The following is a 13,226-nucleotide window of genomic DNA, read 5'->3' on the forward strand; positions in this document are numbered from 1 at the left end:
GAGTAAAGATGACACAATAGATAAGGCATACTACTTTGCTGTAGTGCAGGATTCCTCTGACTGTAGATTCTCTTCTACAGAGCTGTAAGTGGATGCAGACACTTGTGATGATATCTTAAATTTGAGATATCTCAAGATTCTGCAGCCAGGCCCTTTTTCTCCATTAAGTGAGTTGACAGAAATCACAGCAACTCAGTTGAAAAATTTAAAGTAGGTGTCTGAATATGACCTGTACAATTCTCCATTAATGCTCGGGAAGCTTTGAGTAATATATCAGGCTAAATTGTTCTTTGCTTATCTCAGCAGAAATGCCATACTAGGTGTGTAAGGCTGCATCAAACTGATGCTCTTGAGGTTTTTCCCAGCTTCTGGATCTGCCCTCTTTAACCTGACCATTACCTGATTGATAATGTTGCATTACCAATCAAGGTGAGATCCTGGGACATTCAAGACTGTTCTCCTTAGTGTTTTTCATGGCAGTGTAGGGCAAGTGCACAGGGATGGAGCAGTGATTTGCTCTGGGTGGCTCCATGAACTTTGCTGTAGTGTTCACTGTCCTGCAGTCTAGATACACAGCTGAAGTGCTGTAGTAATTTGCCTGAGTAAGGTCCTCTCTGTGTCTGCAACTGTTCTTCTTGATGTGAAACAGGAAGCCGTACTATGGCCACCTCAAAGGAGCTTCAGAGGTTCTCAGCTGTTGTGACATGTACATGAGATAAGTTTCTTTCCTTCTATCTTTTCCCAGTTTATTTGGCCTCAGTCAGGACAGGACTTTTTCTCAGTTCACACTGCTGCTTTCTCAGGACTCTCTTAGCTTTCAGTGGGAAACACTGCAAAGATCAGCGTGGTTTCCTGTTGCAGAACTGCCAACTACAGGTCAAGTTCTGTATTCTTGACATTGGATTACATTAATTGCAATCATAGTGGTTAAGGAATACATAGGACTGTGACATGAATATTCAGCATTTATGGGATGTGAATCAGATATGCTGATCTGAATGATTGAACTGAAGTTTGCCTTCTTGTGCATTGTGGACAGGAAGGGTGGCTCTCTTTTAATCTGGAATTATCACAGCAATCAGTGGCCAATTTAAGGACAGGGGAATTGCAAGACATAGTTCAGTCCAAGACAAACATGTTGCTGGTGTAAGGAATAGAAAGCCCATTTTTAGTCTGATCCACAGATGCATTTGCAGGATACTCTCACTGGATTACAAATCATGCACAGTCTTGGTGTTCAGACTTTCTGACCCCTAGTGCAAGTATAACATTAACTTGGGATTCAATTTGACCTAATTGAGTTTAAAAATGCAATGAAAGGAATGGCGTTGTGAGATTTATTAGTCTTCAGTCTTATTTTACTTTGATGGCAATGGTATGAAGTGAACAGCAGCCAAAATAGTCCCAGTGTAGGCGAAGGAGGTGACATCTGGCATTACATATGGAAGCAGAACTTTACAAACAGGAAGAATACAAACAGGACTGTAGTAGACATAACTGGCTACCTGTGTCCATAAACTATAGAGATTACTGTTGGTGTTCTAGAAAGGTGTAAGTTAGAGAGAGTAGGTATGGAGTGTTAAACAACAATGTGGCTTATGAAGAAAAAAGTAAAAGTATTTCTCTGTAATTCCCTTACAGCTCCTATTAGGAGGCCACCAACCCTGTATTAACGTTTGTTGATGGCATAGAAAATTTAGTTTTATGTCCTGGATGATATAAGGAATGAAAATGCTGTAATGTTTTTATATACAAAATAATTTATCCCTGTTTGCCTTTGGCTGCATGTTTGCAGTCTGATTTGCTTGTGGGCCTTCAGATCAAGATGACATTGCAATGATAATTCTAGTCAACCCTGAGGTTGTATTCACATTTATACATTAATCGACAAGGAGAAATCAACTGAAAAGAATTCTAAAGGTCTAACAGTTTGTTACTACTAAATCCTCACTTTTTATTGTATAGAAAAGTAATATCTGTAGAATGAGAATTAAGATGGCACCATTGTGTTTGTGTCAAAAGTTCAGCAGACAGTGGCATTTTTTCTGCTTTGTTTTGGGACAGTGGGTAGTATTTTGGCAGTTAGATGCCTACCTTAATCCTAACTTACTTGTGGCTGTATATACTCAGAACCAATAAAGCAGACATGTGCATGGACCATTGGACAGCCTTTCGCAGCCAGAAACTTCTTCAGGGCCCTCAGGGCAAAACTCTGCCTTGTATTTACATACACACATATGGCATTAAAGGCAGAATAGATAATCAGAATATTATATATAAATAATGATTCACTAATTCAAGGACAAAAGGAAAAATGTGACTTGCTGTCACATTGTTGACTTTACTACATTACATATATGCTACAAACTAATAATTTACTGATTATTAAATATTTTTTATTATGTAGTCAGCAAAGCAAACAGTTAAACTTTTTTGAACTGGAAGAACTCAAATTCTTTGTACAGCTCTGCTGCTCTAGAGGTTTCTCTATAAACCTACATCCAAGGCTAGAACTGAGCAGTTTAGTAGAAAGAAGTAATCAGCTGGATTCGTTAGACTAATTTATTACTTAATCAGGTTAAAATGTCTTGCTGATGCGAGTAATTTCTGCACTTCCCATCCATTATAACAGTACTAACATCTATTCATCTGCTGCTGCTGGTACCATCCCTGTACTTTTTTCCACACAAAACCCTCCTGAAATGTTCAAGTCCAGTGGTCCTGTCTTATCTCTTTCAGCTTCTCAAATCCTGCTTCTGTGACAGCACTTAATAAAAAATGGATGAGACCTCTGAATGCCAGTCTGAGAGGATCCTGAACTGTTTAAACTGTCTTTCCATGCTTTCACGCTTAAGTTGGCTAATGGCTATTTAGATCTCCAGTGCTTTGTGTTGGGGATATCAGTTTGGAAAGTGCTTAATGTGTTGTGGTTACTTTTGGTTTTGTAATATTTTTTGTTTGGTTTTCTTCAGCCCATCAGGTTCACGCCCTCCTACTCCTCAAAGTGACTCAGAATTAGTCAGTAAACCTATGGACAGAAGTGGGCTGAAGAATAATCCCCACATGCACTGGGCATGGGGAGAGCTACCCCAGGCTGCAAAGGTATCCAATGTAATTTAATTCCGGCTAGCATCTCTTGGGCACATGGACTTATTCTGTTGCAGACTACTAAAGAGGGAGTGGATCCTGTTTTTACCGAAAACTGTCATGTTTTATATAAGAAAGAGAATTGCATCTTGCTCCTTAGGAGGTACAGGAAAGTACCCTCTGCTGGGTATGTTATCAATACCCATGATACATGGTAAAAAATGACTCTGAGACCTAATCTTGTAAAAATTAGAAGCTTAAATAACATATAAAATCAAAACAAATGTCCTTTGGTAAATCACTGAAATTCATAAATGATCTTAGATAGAAATTAGTGCTTGGTGTTAGCAGTGTGATTCACAAAAATTGAAATTGGTTGTTTTCAGTACATAAGCATCCAGAAACACTTACAGTTCTGTGTCAGTGCATGCCCAGGCATGCTGTTCTTTTGGCTCAGCTGACTGGCTTGGTGCCTGTCTTCTCCCTGAAGCCATTTGGCTCAGTTAGGTGGCAGGATCTGCAGTGTGCCAGCAGCATTGTCTCCCATGTTGCGCAGTAGCCATGTGTAGCTGTGTACACTGCAGGTCAGTCAGGTATTGACCAGCTCCATATGACAGCTGTGGAGTCAGAGCTTTCATAGATGAAAGGGGTGACTTAGGGGTTATGCCTGCCTCAGGGTATGAGAAACAAAGGTCAGTAGCATACTGCAGCTACGGGGCAGGGATGGTGCAGGATTTGGCCTCTTCTTCTCAAAGCTGGCTTCTCTGCAGAAAGGCCTGTAGGAGTGCTGGGGTCAGGAACAGTATAAAGAAACAAAATTGCTGCTTTGCAGGCCGGGGAAGTGGGTATCCTCTTCAGAAAGAAGACTGCATTCTGGTGGTGCCACCAGAAGTATAATGGTGCTATTATATTTATCTTTAATTCACTGTTGTTAGCTAGTGACAAAAGAAGGGATGGAAATCCAGAATTCTTAATTCCTTCAGAAAACCTCTGGCCTCTTCTTTAGTAGGCCATAGATGAGCTACTTCATCACCTCTGTGTTATTCTCCTCCTCATGTATGTTAGAAAATTGGGAGCTATTTTCTGTAAGTAGAGAACTAATTCAAGTGCACAGGTCCAGGCAGGAATTTCAAATTGGCATTTCCAGTCTATAATTTAGGGTTTCCTGTTATTAGATTTAGGCGTTTCGTTTTTATCCTAGTCACACAGCCTAGTGTGTATAGCAAATCTTACTCTTGGAAGCTTTTCCCTCTGCAGTCCCTGCCTATCTCCCTAGCCAATCTATTCAGAATTGATCTGACCTTACCTGAATTGAGAGTTATGCTTTGGACAGTCTTAATATTTGTGTAAGAGTTTGTTTGCTATCATGTGAACATTATAGCAGCTATACAGCTGCTGCTGTCGGGGTTCAGCTTTCCACTGTAAGAACTCCTCCTGTCCCACACTGAGAGAAGATTTGGAATTGTTCCTGTGAAGTGATCTTAAAGTCTGAATCTGGGCTATAGATGAATGACAGTGTCTGGTCCCTGGGAGCATCCTGATTGTGTATGAACTGCAGTCTGCACTTCCTTCTTATGCTTGTCAGGGTTACCTTCTGGAGAAAAGCTAGGATTTCTGCAGGAAGGAGGGCAGGGTAGGAGCTATGATATGCTCCCAGGCAGGTGAGTGGGAAATGAGGACAGTAAAGCACATTGCAGAGCAAGTCTTTCTTGGCCCCAAGATACAGATGAATTTTGAGTAGCAAATACACAGCAGAGAGGCATTTTGTACACTGTAGTCTCCACCTCAGTGGTAGCTTTCTGCTGTAGTTGCTTACCTTGAGAATCTGATCTCACTGAAGTGATCAGAACAGATTAAACTCTGGCTGTTGCATTTAATAGCTTTTCTTTATAGCAGTTTTTGTTTTTCCTCACAGGCCAGTCCTCTGCTCAAAGCAAAGGAACCCAGTGTGGTGGATGTAAATCCCTCTGAAAGCACTCACTTTCGGGTCATCCAGAGTTCTCCTATAGAGGAGTTTAAGACTGAGTCTCCTCTACCTGCTCTTAGACAAGCAGATGCAGCAACTGCTGCTGAAAGTGAGCCCTTACCAGCTGAGACAAATAAGCCAGAGACAGAGTCTCCAGGAGCAGCTGTACAACCATTGCCTGCCAATGAGGAAATAAAACAAGCTACAGCTTGCTCAACCCAACCAGCTGGCAAGACAGATTCTCCATCCAGAAAAAAAGGTAAAGGTCTTGATTCTTCACTTTTATATGTATGATTTAATCTTTAAATTTCATGGTGATAAAGTATTTCATTGCCATTTAAATTAATCTGTGCCCTGAAGGCACTTTCACATCTGGAAAACTGTAAACTTCCAAACCTGAGCTGTGCAGCCTTCTTTTCACAGGAGCCATGTAGTAAGGCACAAGATTCTTCTTGGTTTGGGATTTTTGGCAGCTCTGTGCACATGAGCAAGACTTACAAAACTTGTTCCAAATTCATCCACACTGATTCAGAGTTTTCAGGTTTTGGTACAAGCAAACTGGAGAGCTGGTTCACCTGCTCTGACTACTTTCTGAGTTGTTATGCGTTTCTGGAAATTGTGGAACCTCTGTGCTCTGGTACAGAGTGGTAGTGTGTCCTTTGTACAAACCGCAGATTTGCCACAGAATAAGGTGCTTTCGTTTTACATGAGCAATTTCAGTTCTTTGTGGTGCATGTTCTGTTCTGAATTTGTGAAATATAACTCTGTCTGCTTTCCTACTTCTTAATTTCTGGGCTTTATATCCATGCTATTGTATAATAAGTGTTACAATCCTCACATGAAATTTATTTACTTACAGATGTTGTGTTTTAGAGCTCTGATAATTCTGTAATTATGTAAAGCCTATTTAAGCTTGGTTTATGTAGCTGATTTTAATCAGTAGACATACAGGTTTCTTAACCACTTCCCCATGTGTTTCACTATCTTTGACGATAAAAAAATTACAATGTTACTCTGCTGTTTGGCCTTTACATAACTTCTTTTTCTGATTTCTTTGCTGATGTTTGATGTTGGTAACTGGGACAGGGAGAAGTCATGGGTTTTAGAATGAATTCCAAGTTAGGTTTTGGCCTTACAACAGTTACTTGTCTAGATGAACCAGCAACAAGAGGACAGCAATGACTGTCTGTTGGTACTAATTAAAGACACGGGAGGGTTGTCTTGTCCCTTACAGTGGTGCATGTACACACACATCAGATGTATGTGCTAAACTGTGAGTTGTCTCCATAACAAGCCAGTTACAGTGCATTAGTGACTATAGTATAGTCTGTTGTGTTATTTCCCTTTGCAAGAGGGCATTGAAGATTAGTTCTCGAAGACTAAAGGCTCTGATTGCCTTACTGTGGTAATAGGCCTATGCAAATACTTTTCCTTTGCTGCTTTCCTACAGTGACCCTGACTTCTAATTCCCACTTGTTTTGCCTTGGACAGAGAGGCTTCAGCATATCTCAGAACTTGTCCGCTGTTATAAAAAAGAAAAAAAATATGTATGTTGGACAAAATCCAAACAATGTATATGAGCAACTTGTTTTGAAATTTTTTGCAGTACCATATAGTTCACAAACTGTTATAATTTGTTTGGTTTCTCAATCTTAAAATGAATAGTTAAACAGTAATAACAGTTCTGGCTTGTTGTTAAGAAAATGATCATTAATAGTCTTATATGTGCTGTCCCTTACAGACAAACGAAGCCGGCATCTTGGTGCTGATGGTGTCTATTTAGATGACCTCACCGACATGGATCCAGAAGTTGCTGCACTTTATTTCCCCAAGAAGTATAAGTCCTTTGCTTATATTTTGACTGTTTAAAGAACTCTTGTCACCTTCCAGGTTCATTGCCCACCAGATAAGACCTTTTTTCAAAGTTGTCGTGGTTTAAACCCAGTCAGGTAACTCGTTCAGGTAATTCGTGCTGAACCCAGGACAAAAGTCCAAGTAGACATGAAGGCAGAAGGGAAATAAAACTCTGCAGAGAAGAATATTAGAGTTTTTGAAAGGTTCTGCATTTGAGCCTGAAAAGTGTGCTTGAAACTGATTTTCTATTTTGATCAGTTAAGCATAATATGTTGATTGTGGATTGTTACGTGATATACACTGATGTTTCTGAGTGTTACTCACATGCCCTGGGAGAACAATTGGCCTTGGGATATATTTATCCCCATGTCCTTCCTTATTACCATGAGGAACATACTTTACTATTAATAGTATTAGCACCAAATTACTGCTTTAGCGTTATTATACAGTGGGTGATCACCTATAAATATGAATGTTACAAAATAATTTTTGGAAGGTGCATAACAGATCTGTTTATGCAAGTATTGCACCCTGAAAATAAAATAATTTCCAACTTGTTCTGATCTTTATTAGAGCCTCTTATAACATTTATAGTCCTCTTTCCACATCATACTCCAGTCATTTCACTAAAAGTCATTGAGGAGCAACTGAAGTAGCTTGCATATTTTATTTTTCACTCTTGCTTGCTTAAACTCAGCTGTTGTGATATTAGCACTTTAATAAAATTGAGGAAGATAGTAATATGGAGAAAAAAGTTGGATTGAAAGTTCCTTTTTCAAATGTATTCATATAAATCTGGAGTGGAAAGCAGAATTTGATGAGCCTGCACTTTGTAATAATGATCTCATCTATCTGCAGTTTTTAAGTGGGTACAATGATTTATTGTTTCTCAGTTTTTTTTATCCTAGTAGTTTATATGCAGAGTATTTTATTTGTATATACATGACATAAATACACAAGCAGATGCATCTTTTGTTTTGGATTTAGCTATCAGTTTGTATAATTAATATAAATAAAATAATAAACTAATAGGTTTATTCTTGTGCCTGGGTGGGAATAGTTCTAGTATAAACTCTGCTTATAGTAGCAAGCATTATATAGTCTACTAAGATCTTACAGTTTATTGCCTTATTTTTCCTGTCTCTTGTACATATGTGAAGCTATAATTATACATGCTTAGTCTGGACAAGTAAGAAGAAGCAATCTAATGTTTGAGGGCACATGAGGCCTATACTACTTTTATGGTAAAACCAAGCAAATTTCTTTAGGTTCTTCCTCTTTCCCCCTTCCCCCCCTTCCCCCAACTGTGTGTCAGATGTAAAAGGTGCTTGCTGAAGGGAATGAATTTGGGAATGAATACGTGAAAATTGAATTCCTGATTTTTCTTTTCCAGTGGGGATAATGTCCAGTGCAGGAACACGAGTGACACAGGGCTGCGATCTGCCAGCCAATCTCCACAATCTGGTGGTAGCTCAGGTGTAGACAGTGGAGCTGAAAGCACCTCAGACGGAATTAGAGATTTACCTTCCATTGCAATTTCTCTCTGCGGAGGCCTTACTGATAACAGAGAAATAACCAAAGGTACAGAATGACATTGTTACATAGGCATGTGCTGGCAGCCAAGCTTTAGCGTCCTAGACTGAAGAAGCAGTGCCCTCCTGTGGTTGTATTCAAGAATGTGTTGCGAGGAGAAATGCTGTCCCTGTAATGATTAGATACCTAGAATGTTTCATATTTAAAATAGTGGACTTATATAGGAATGATGATTTTTAGTAATTTTTAGTAATTCACTACATACTAAATTTCTTAAGTATTTTATTGCATTGGGTTTTGTGTTTGTTTTTGTTTTGTTTTGTTTTTAATTTCGTGATAGTACTAAGGTTTGTATCGTGATAGTATTAATGGTATCTTTTCTGCTTGGTACAGTATATAGTTAGGAAGTCACAGCTGTTGGTGTCAGGAATGGAAAAAGGTGGTCTATAAATGGGAACACTAGAAGGAGGAGTTGGAAACTTTTAAGCTGAGTACCTGCTCTACCTCAAATATTATATGTAGCTCTTAGATAAATCATTTACACTGCTCTGTGCCTTAAACTTCCAGCTGCATAATGTGAGCATAAATGTGTTAAGACTTGTGTTTTCTGTAGTTATGACATCATAAAAATCATACAAGCCTGATGCTGCACTGATTGCTGTTTAGAAGCCAATTGTAAAGTATTTCAAATATACTATTATTTACTGGAGTTGAATTGTTACTGCATCACTTGTAAATTACATAGACATTGTGAAAGGAGCCACAGCCAGTGGAAGGGGGGTATGCTCAAACATTTTCACTTTGCTGTAGGCCTTAGAAGTGATAAGATTAAGTTTCTGGCTGTGGGTTTGCATATGCTTTGAGCCTGTCAGTTCCTTCTCCTAACCTGGACAGAGGATCAGTGAAATACATGATAAAATACTTCCTTGCCTTGTAGAAGCCTGATTTTCCTCCCTCACAGTTCTATCCCTGAGCTTTCTCTTAGCTTGTATTTTGAACAGGAAAGACACCCAGCAGACAAAGAAATACTCAGCATCTTCTGAGCTTGAGTCTCTGAATACTTTGCTTCTATATTAGCACTTCCACTGCTAAGCTCGGCACCCTTGTAATGAAGGGTTGACCCAGAATTGTAAAACCTGCTTGTCTGAGAGGTGCGAAGATATTTAGGTTGGCCATCCCAGACATAATAAATGCATGCTTTACAAATGTAGTTTTTTCTCCCCACAGAAGAATTCTTAGAACATGCAGTAACATACCAGCAGTTTGTGGACAATCCTGCTATCATTGATGACCCTAACCTTGTGGTTAAAATTGGAAATAAGTAAGTGTATTTCAAGAAAAAAAAAATAGTACTGTTGTAGCAAAAATACTTCTGTGGCATTTCAGTGTGTTAGAGAAATTGAACTGTAGCTGAAAAATAGGCTTTGAATGTTCATAGCTTAGACTCATCCTGAAAGAGTCAACTCTCCAAAGAATTCAGGCCCTGCTAGCTACCTTTCCTCCTTGAAAGTAAAGAGCAGTTTCAGATGACCTGTTATAGCTAATTGATACAATTTGAATTTAAAGAAGCTAGTATTAAATATTAATGGTGTTCACACTCAACTGGCAGAGTAAAAAATGAAATAGGATGTGAACTTCCTAAGGCTTGCCCTGAGCCAGTTTGAGTAATTAATATTTACAGGGATATGGCAGTCTTGCAAGCACTCTTTACCTAGCAGTTTGCATATACTGAATATTTTGCTAATGTGTCTCTATGAAGGTATTGCTTGTCAAACTTCACCCACCAAGTATAAGACTTCTATTTCTACAAGGCTAAGAGATTACTTCATATGTTTATACTGCTGGCAGCAGTGCAGCACTACAGTCTATGCTAGGTGCAGCTTTTTGCATGATGTTTTAACTTGGGAACTCCCTGCATCTGGCATACAATGTTACAGAGTAGAGGAGAGATCATGGCATTTTGTTGCACTTAGAGGTGAGGCTACCCTTAGTCATAGACATCACTCACACAAATCTGACATGCCTGGTACATCCTTATGGGATAGTTTGTATTGCAGGTATGTTACAGCCTTATACCTGACTCTCTCTGTGGTCTGAGGCAAGTCACTTACAGCTTCCTTGACATAGTTCTGTGACTTTGATGGTAGTGTTTACCTGCCTATTGATGTACTGGGGAAGAGAGAGGAGTACTTAATGAGGATATGACTGTCTCATTCTCTGGATGTCATGTGAGCTTCATCTTCTCTAAACAGTATTTTGTCTGTCCTGCTGCCTGTAAAAGTTGACCCATGTTCAGCACATAATAGCAAAAGTTTGACATACGGACTAAAGCCCCTAACATTTATGTAGCTCCTTGATGGAAAAACAGTGTAAACAGTTGTAAAAAAAAAAAAAAAGTGGCTCATGTGAAAGTAAATATAATAAGGCCATAAGGAATGTATGAAAAATACCCTGTCTACATCAGGACATAGCTTTTCTTGCCTACCTTGAAATGTGTATGTCGTAAATACCTGTGAACGTAATGTGGAATGAGGTGGGTCTGCTATTACTGGTGCAGTATTAAGATGGCTGGGCTTAAACCGTGGCACCTGCCAGATGATAAATACTAAGTAGATTGTGAATTGGAATCTTGGGATTACAAAGTGCAGTAATTGTCTCTCTTGCATGCCCAGGTACTACAACTGGACAACAGCCGGTCCCCTTCTGCTGGCAATGCAGGCATTCCAGAAACCTTTGCCAAAGGTGAGATTGAAAATGAAGGTTGATCAGAGGATGACTTATGATATTCTGCCATTTATTAAGGCAGGGAAGAGGGTTGTTGCACAAGAGGATCTATACATCAGTAATACTTATCCACACGCAACCATTCATCTAGTTTTATGCTAGGGGCTGAATAAGCAGGACTCAATTTGATCTGTGATTAGCATTTATTTGCTTGGTTAAGAACTTTACAAATATTTTAAATAAGGAAAACTTCCTGTTTTCCTTCATTAATATGGATTATAAACAGAAATTTTATTGACCCATGTTCATGTTTGCTGTAGCTGAATACCTGATGACTGCTTTCCATTTTATCTGTATAGAGCATATATTATCAAATAAAAATAGAGGCTAGAAATTTTAACCTCAGTGAATAAGCTTTAAATACTAGGTCAAGAAGGCCTGTAGCTTGCTAGTTTTCTATTTTTCAGTTGATTGTTCATAAACAAACTAGGTAGGTAGTGGCAGATAGCTATGACTATGTGGTAGTTATATGTCTTGGCTTGTCTTAAATGCATTCATTAACTTAATTCAGTTCCATGGGACCTGGTGCCACATAGATGCTTAGGACAGAAAGGCACACTGCAATACTACTAAGTAGTATCATCATTGGTACTATTTTATATCCTGGGTAGCAGTGGATTAAATGATGTTTGGGACTCAAACTCTCCTACCATTTCCAGTACTTCACATGTCTTTGGGTTTAATACATGTGAATTCAAATACTATCTCTGTTGAGATGAATGTGGGATAAAAATTTCTTCAAGCTGAGAATACTCTCTACCACTGTGTTCTTTCTTAGTGCCACATCACATATGTATGCATGCATAGCTGCACTGTAGCATCCCAATATAAAATAAACTGATCCTGGATGTCCCAAGCATGTGGTAAACCTGGCTTGAATTTCACAGATGTTAGAGCCACATATTTCATGCTTTACTGCAAATATTCTAATATGCAAATACTTGTCAAAGGTGGAATTCATCCATGGAACTCAAATGCCCACAGAAGGTGTATGGTTATCCTGGTCTGTATTTGTTGGGCATTTCCACAGACCTTGATAGGTGCCTGTGAGATCTCATAAAGATAATGCAAAGTAACTGCATTTTTAATTAAACACTGATGCCCATGCTAGATGTTTTGGGTTTTGCCTAGGATAAAATTGAAAGAATGGAAATTAAATATTTTTCCATTAAGGGAAATGGTAGTTCTTTCAACAGTGTTACGGTTACGCCATCATTCATGTAGGTTATCAGTTAAGAAGTCTATGAGTGTGAAATTCAGTGTGTTAATTTTTTTTTACATAATCAACTTATATGCTGAAGGCTGATAATTTTCTAGAGAGTGCAATTTGAATTCAGTGGACTAGCCAGTATATGTAGTTAGATCAGTCTGTATAATTGGGAAGGTTTAGTTGACTGAACTGTGCCTCTGAAACTGAAATTCCTAATTTATGCTACCATTCATCTTACTGGTTTTCTTAATAACTTGTTACTTACAGTTTTTATTTGCTGTAATAATGGAACTGAGTACTAAGATACTTTATTAAAACAGGCTTTAGGAAGTGGTTGAAAACTTTGCAAAAAACCGTCACTCGTTCTTAATACATTTGAATCCCTAATTATAAGCATGTGAATTATCTCACTAAAAGTCAATAGGACATGTGCTTGAAGTTGTCCATATGTTTAAGGACATTTTTAAATTGTAGCCATTGTTCTCAGCAGTGGCATTCCGTTCTCAGTTGCTCCATCTGCTCCTTACTTTTCTTATTTTGTTTGAAAAGTTTTCAAGTTATTTGCTCACATTGATTCCTCTGTCATTTCCCATGGAAAAAGTGAGAGAAGGGATGCATTGTTCCTTACAGTGGCTAAGCTATTTTTAAGGCATACCAAACACTGTGGCCACCTTTACTGTGGTATAATATTTTCCCATTCACTGTAGTATTTTACCCTTTTGTCTTTTGCTTGCTCTCTGAGTGAAAGAATTCAGCTCTCCTTGTTACAGTGCATAAAGCTCCAGTCATTAT

General features: G+C 38.7%; 1 protein-coding gene across 4 annotated transcripts in view; it reads left to right on the forward strand.

Moving 5' to 3' along the window:
• LPIN1 (lipin 1) overlaps window positions 1-13,226 on the forward strand; it is a 79,918-nt gene that overhangs the window by 51,029 nt on the left and 15,663 nt on the right. For all 4 annotated transcript variants that reach the window (XM_061460834.1, XM_061460836.1, XM_061460835.1 and 1 more), the window contains 6 exons: window positions 2,973-3,102; window positions 5,003-5,312; window positions 6,795-6,888; window positions 8,301-8,488; window positions 9,668-9,761; window positions 11,113-11,182. In XM_061460834.1, the coding sequence (XP_061316818.1) occupies window positions 2,973-3,102; window positions 5,003-5,312; window positions 6,795-6,888; window positions 8,301-8,488; window positions 9,668-9,761; window positions 11,113-11,182 (886 nt within the window). The remainder of the gene's footprint in view (window positions 1-2,972; window positions 3,103-5,002; window positions 5,313-6,794; window positions 6,889-8,300; window positions 8,489-9,667; window positions 9,762-11,112; window positions 11,183-13,226) is intronic.

The sequence above is a fragment of the Pezoporus flaviventris genome, unplaced genomic scaffold (genome assembly GCF_033815535.1).
Source record: "Pezoporus flaviventris isolate CSIRO_AGI_PZ_B2104156 unplaced genomic scaffold, CSIRO_AGI_Pfla_v1 ptg000031l, whole genome shotgun sequence".
NCBI classification, from domain to species: domain Eukaryota; kingdom Metazoa; phylum Chordata; class Aves; order Psittaciformes; family Psittacidae; genus Pezoporus; species Pezoporus flaviventris.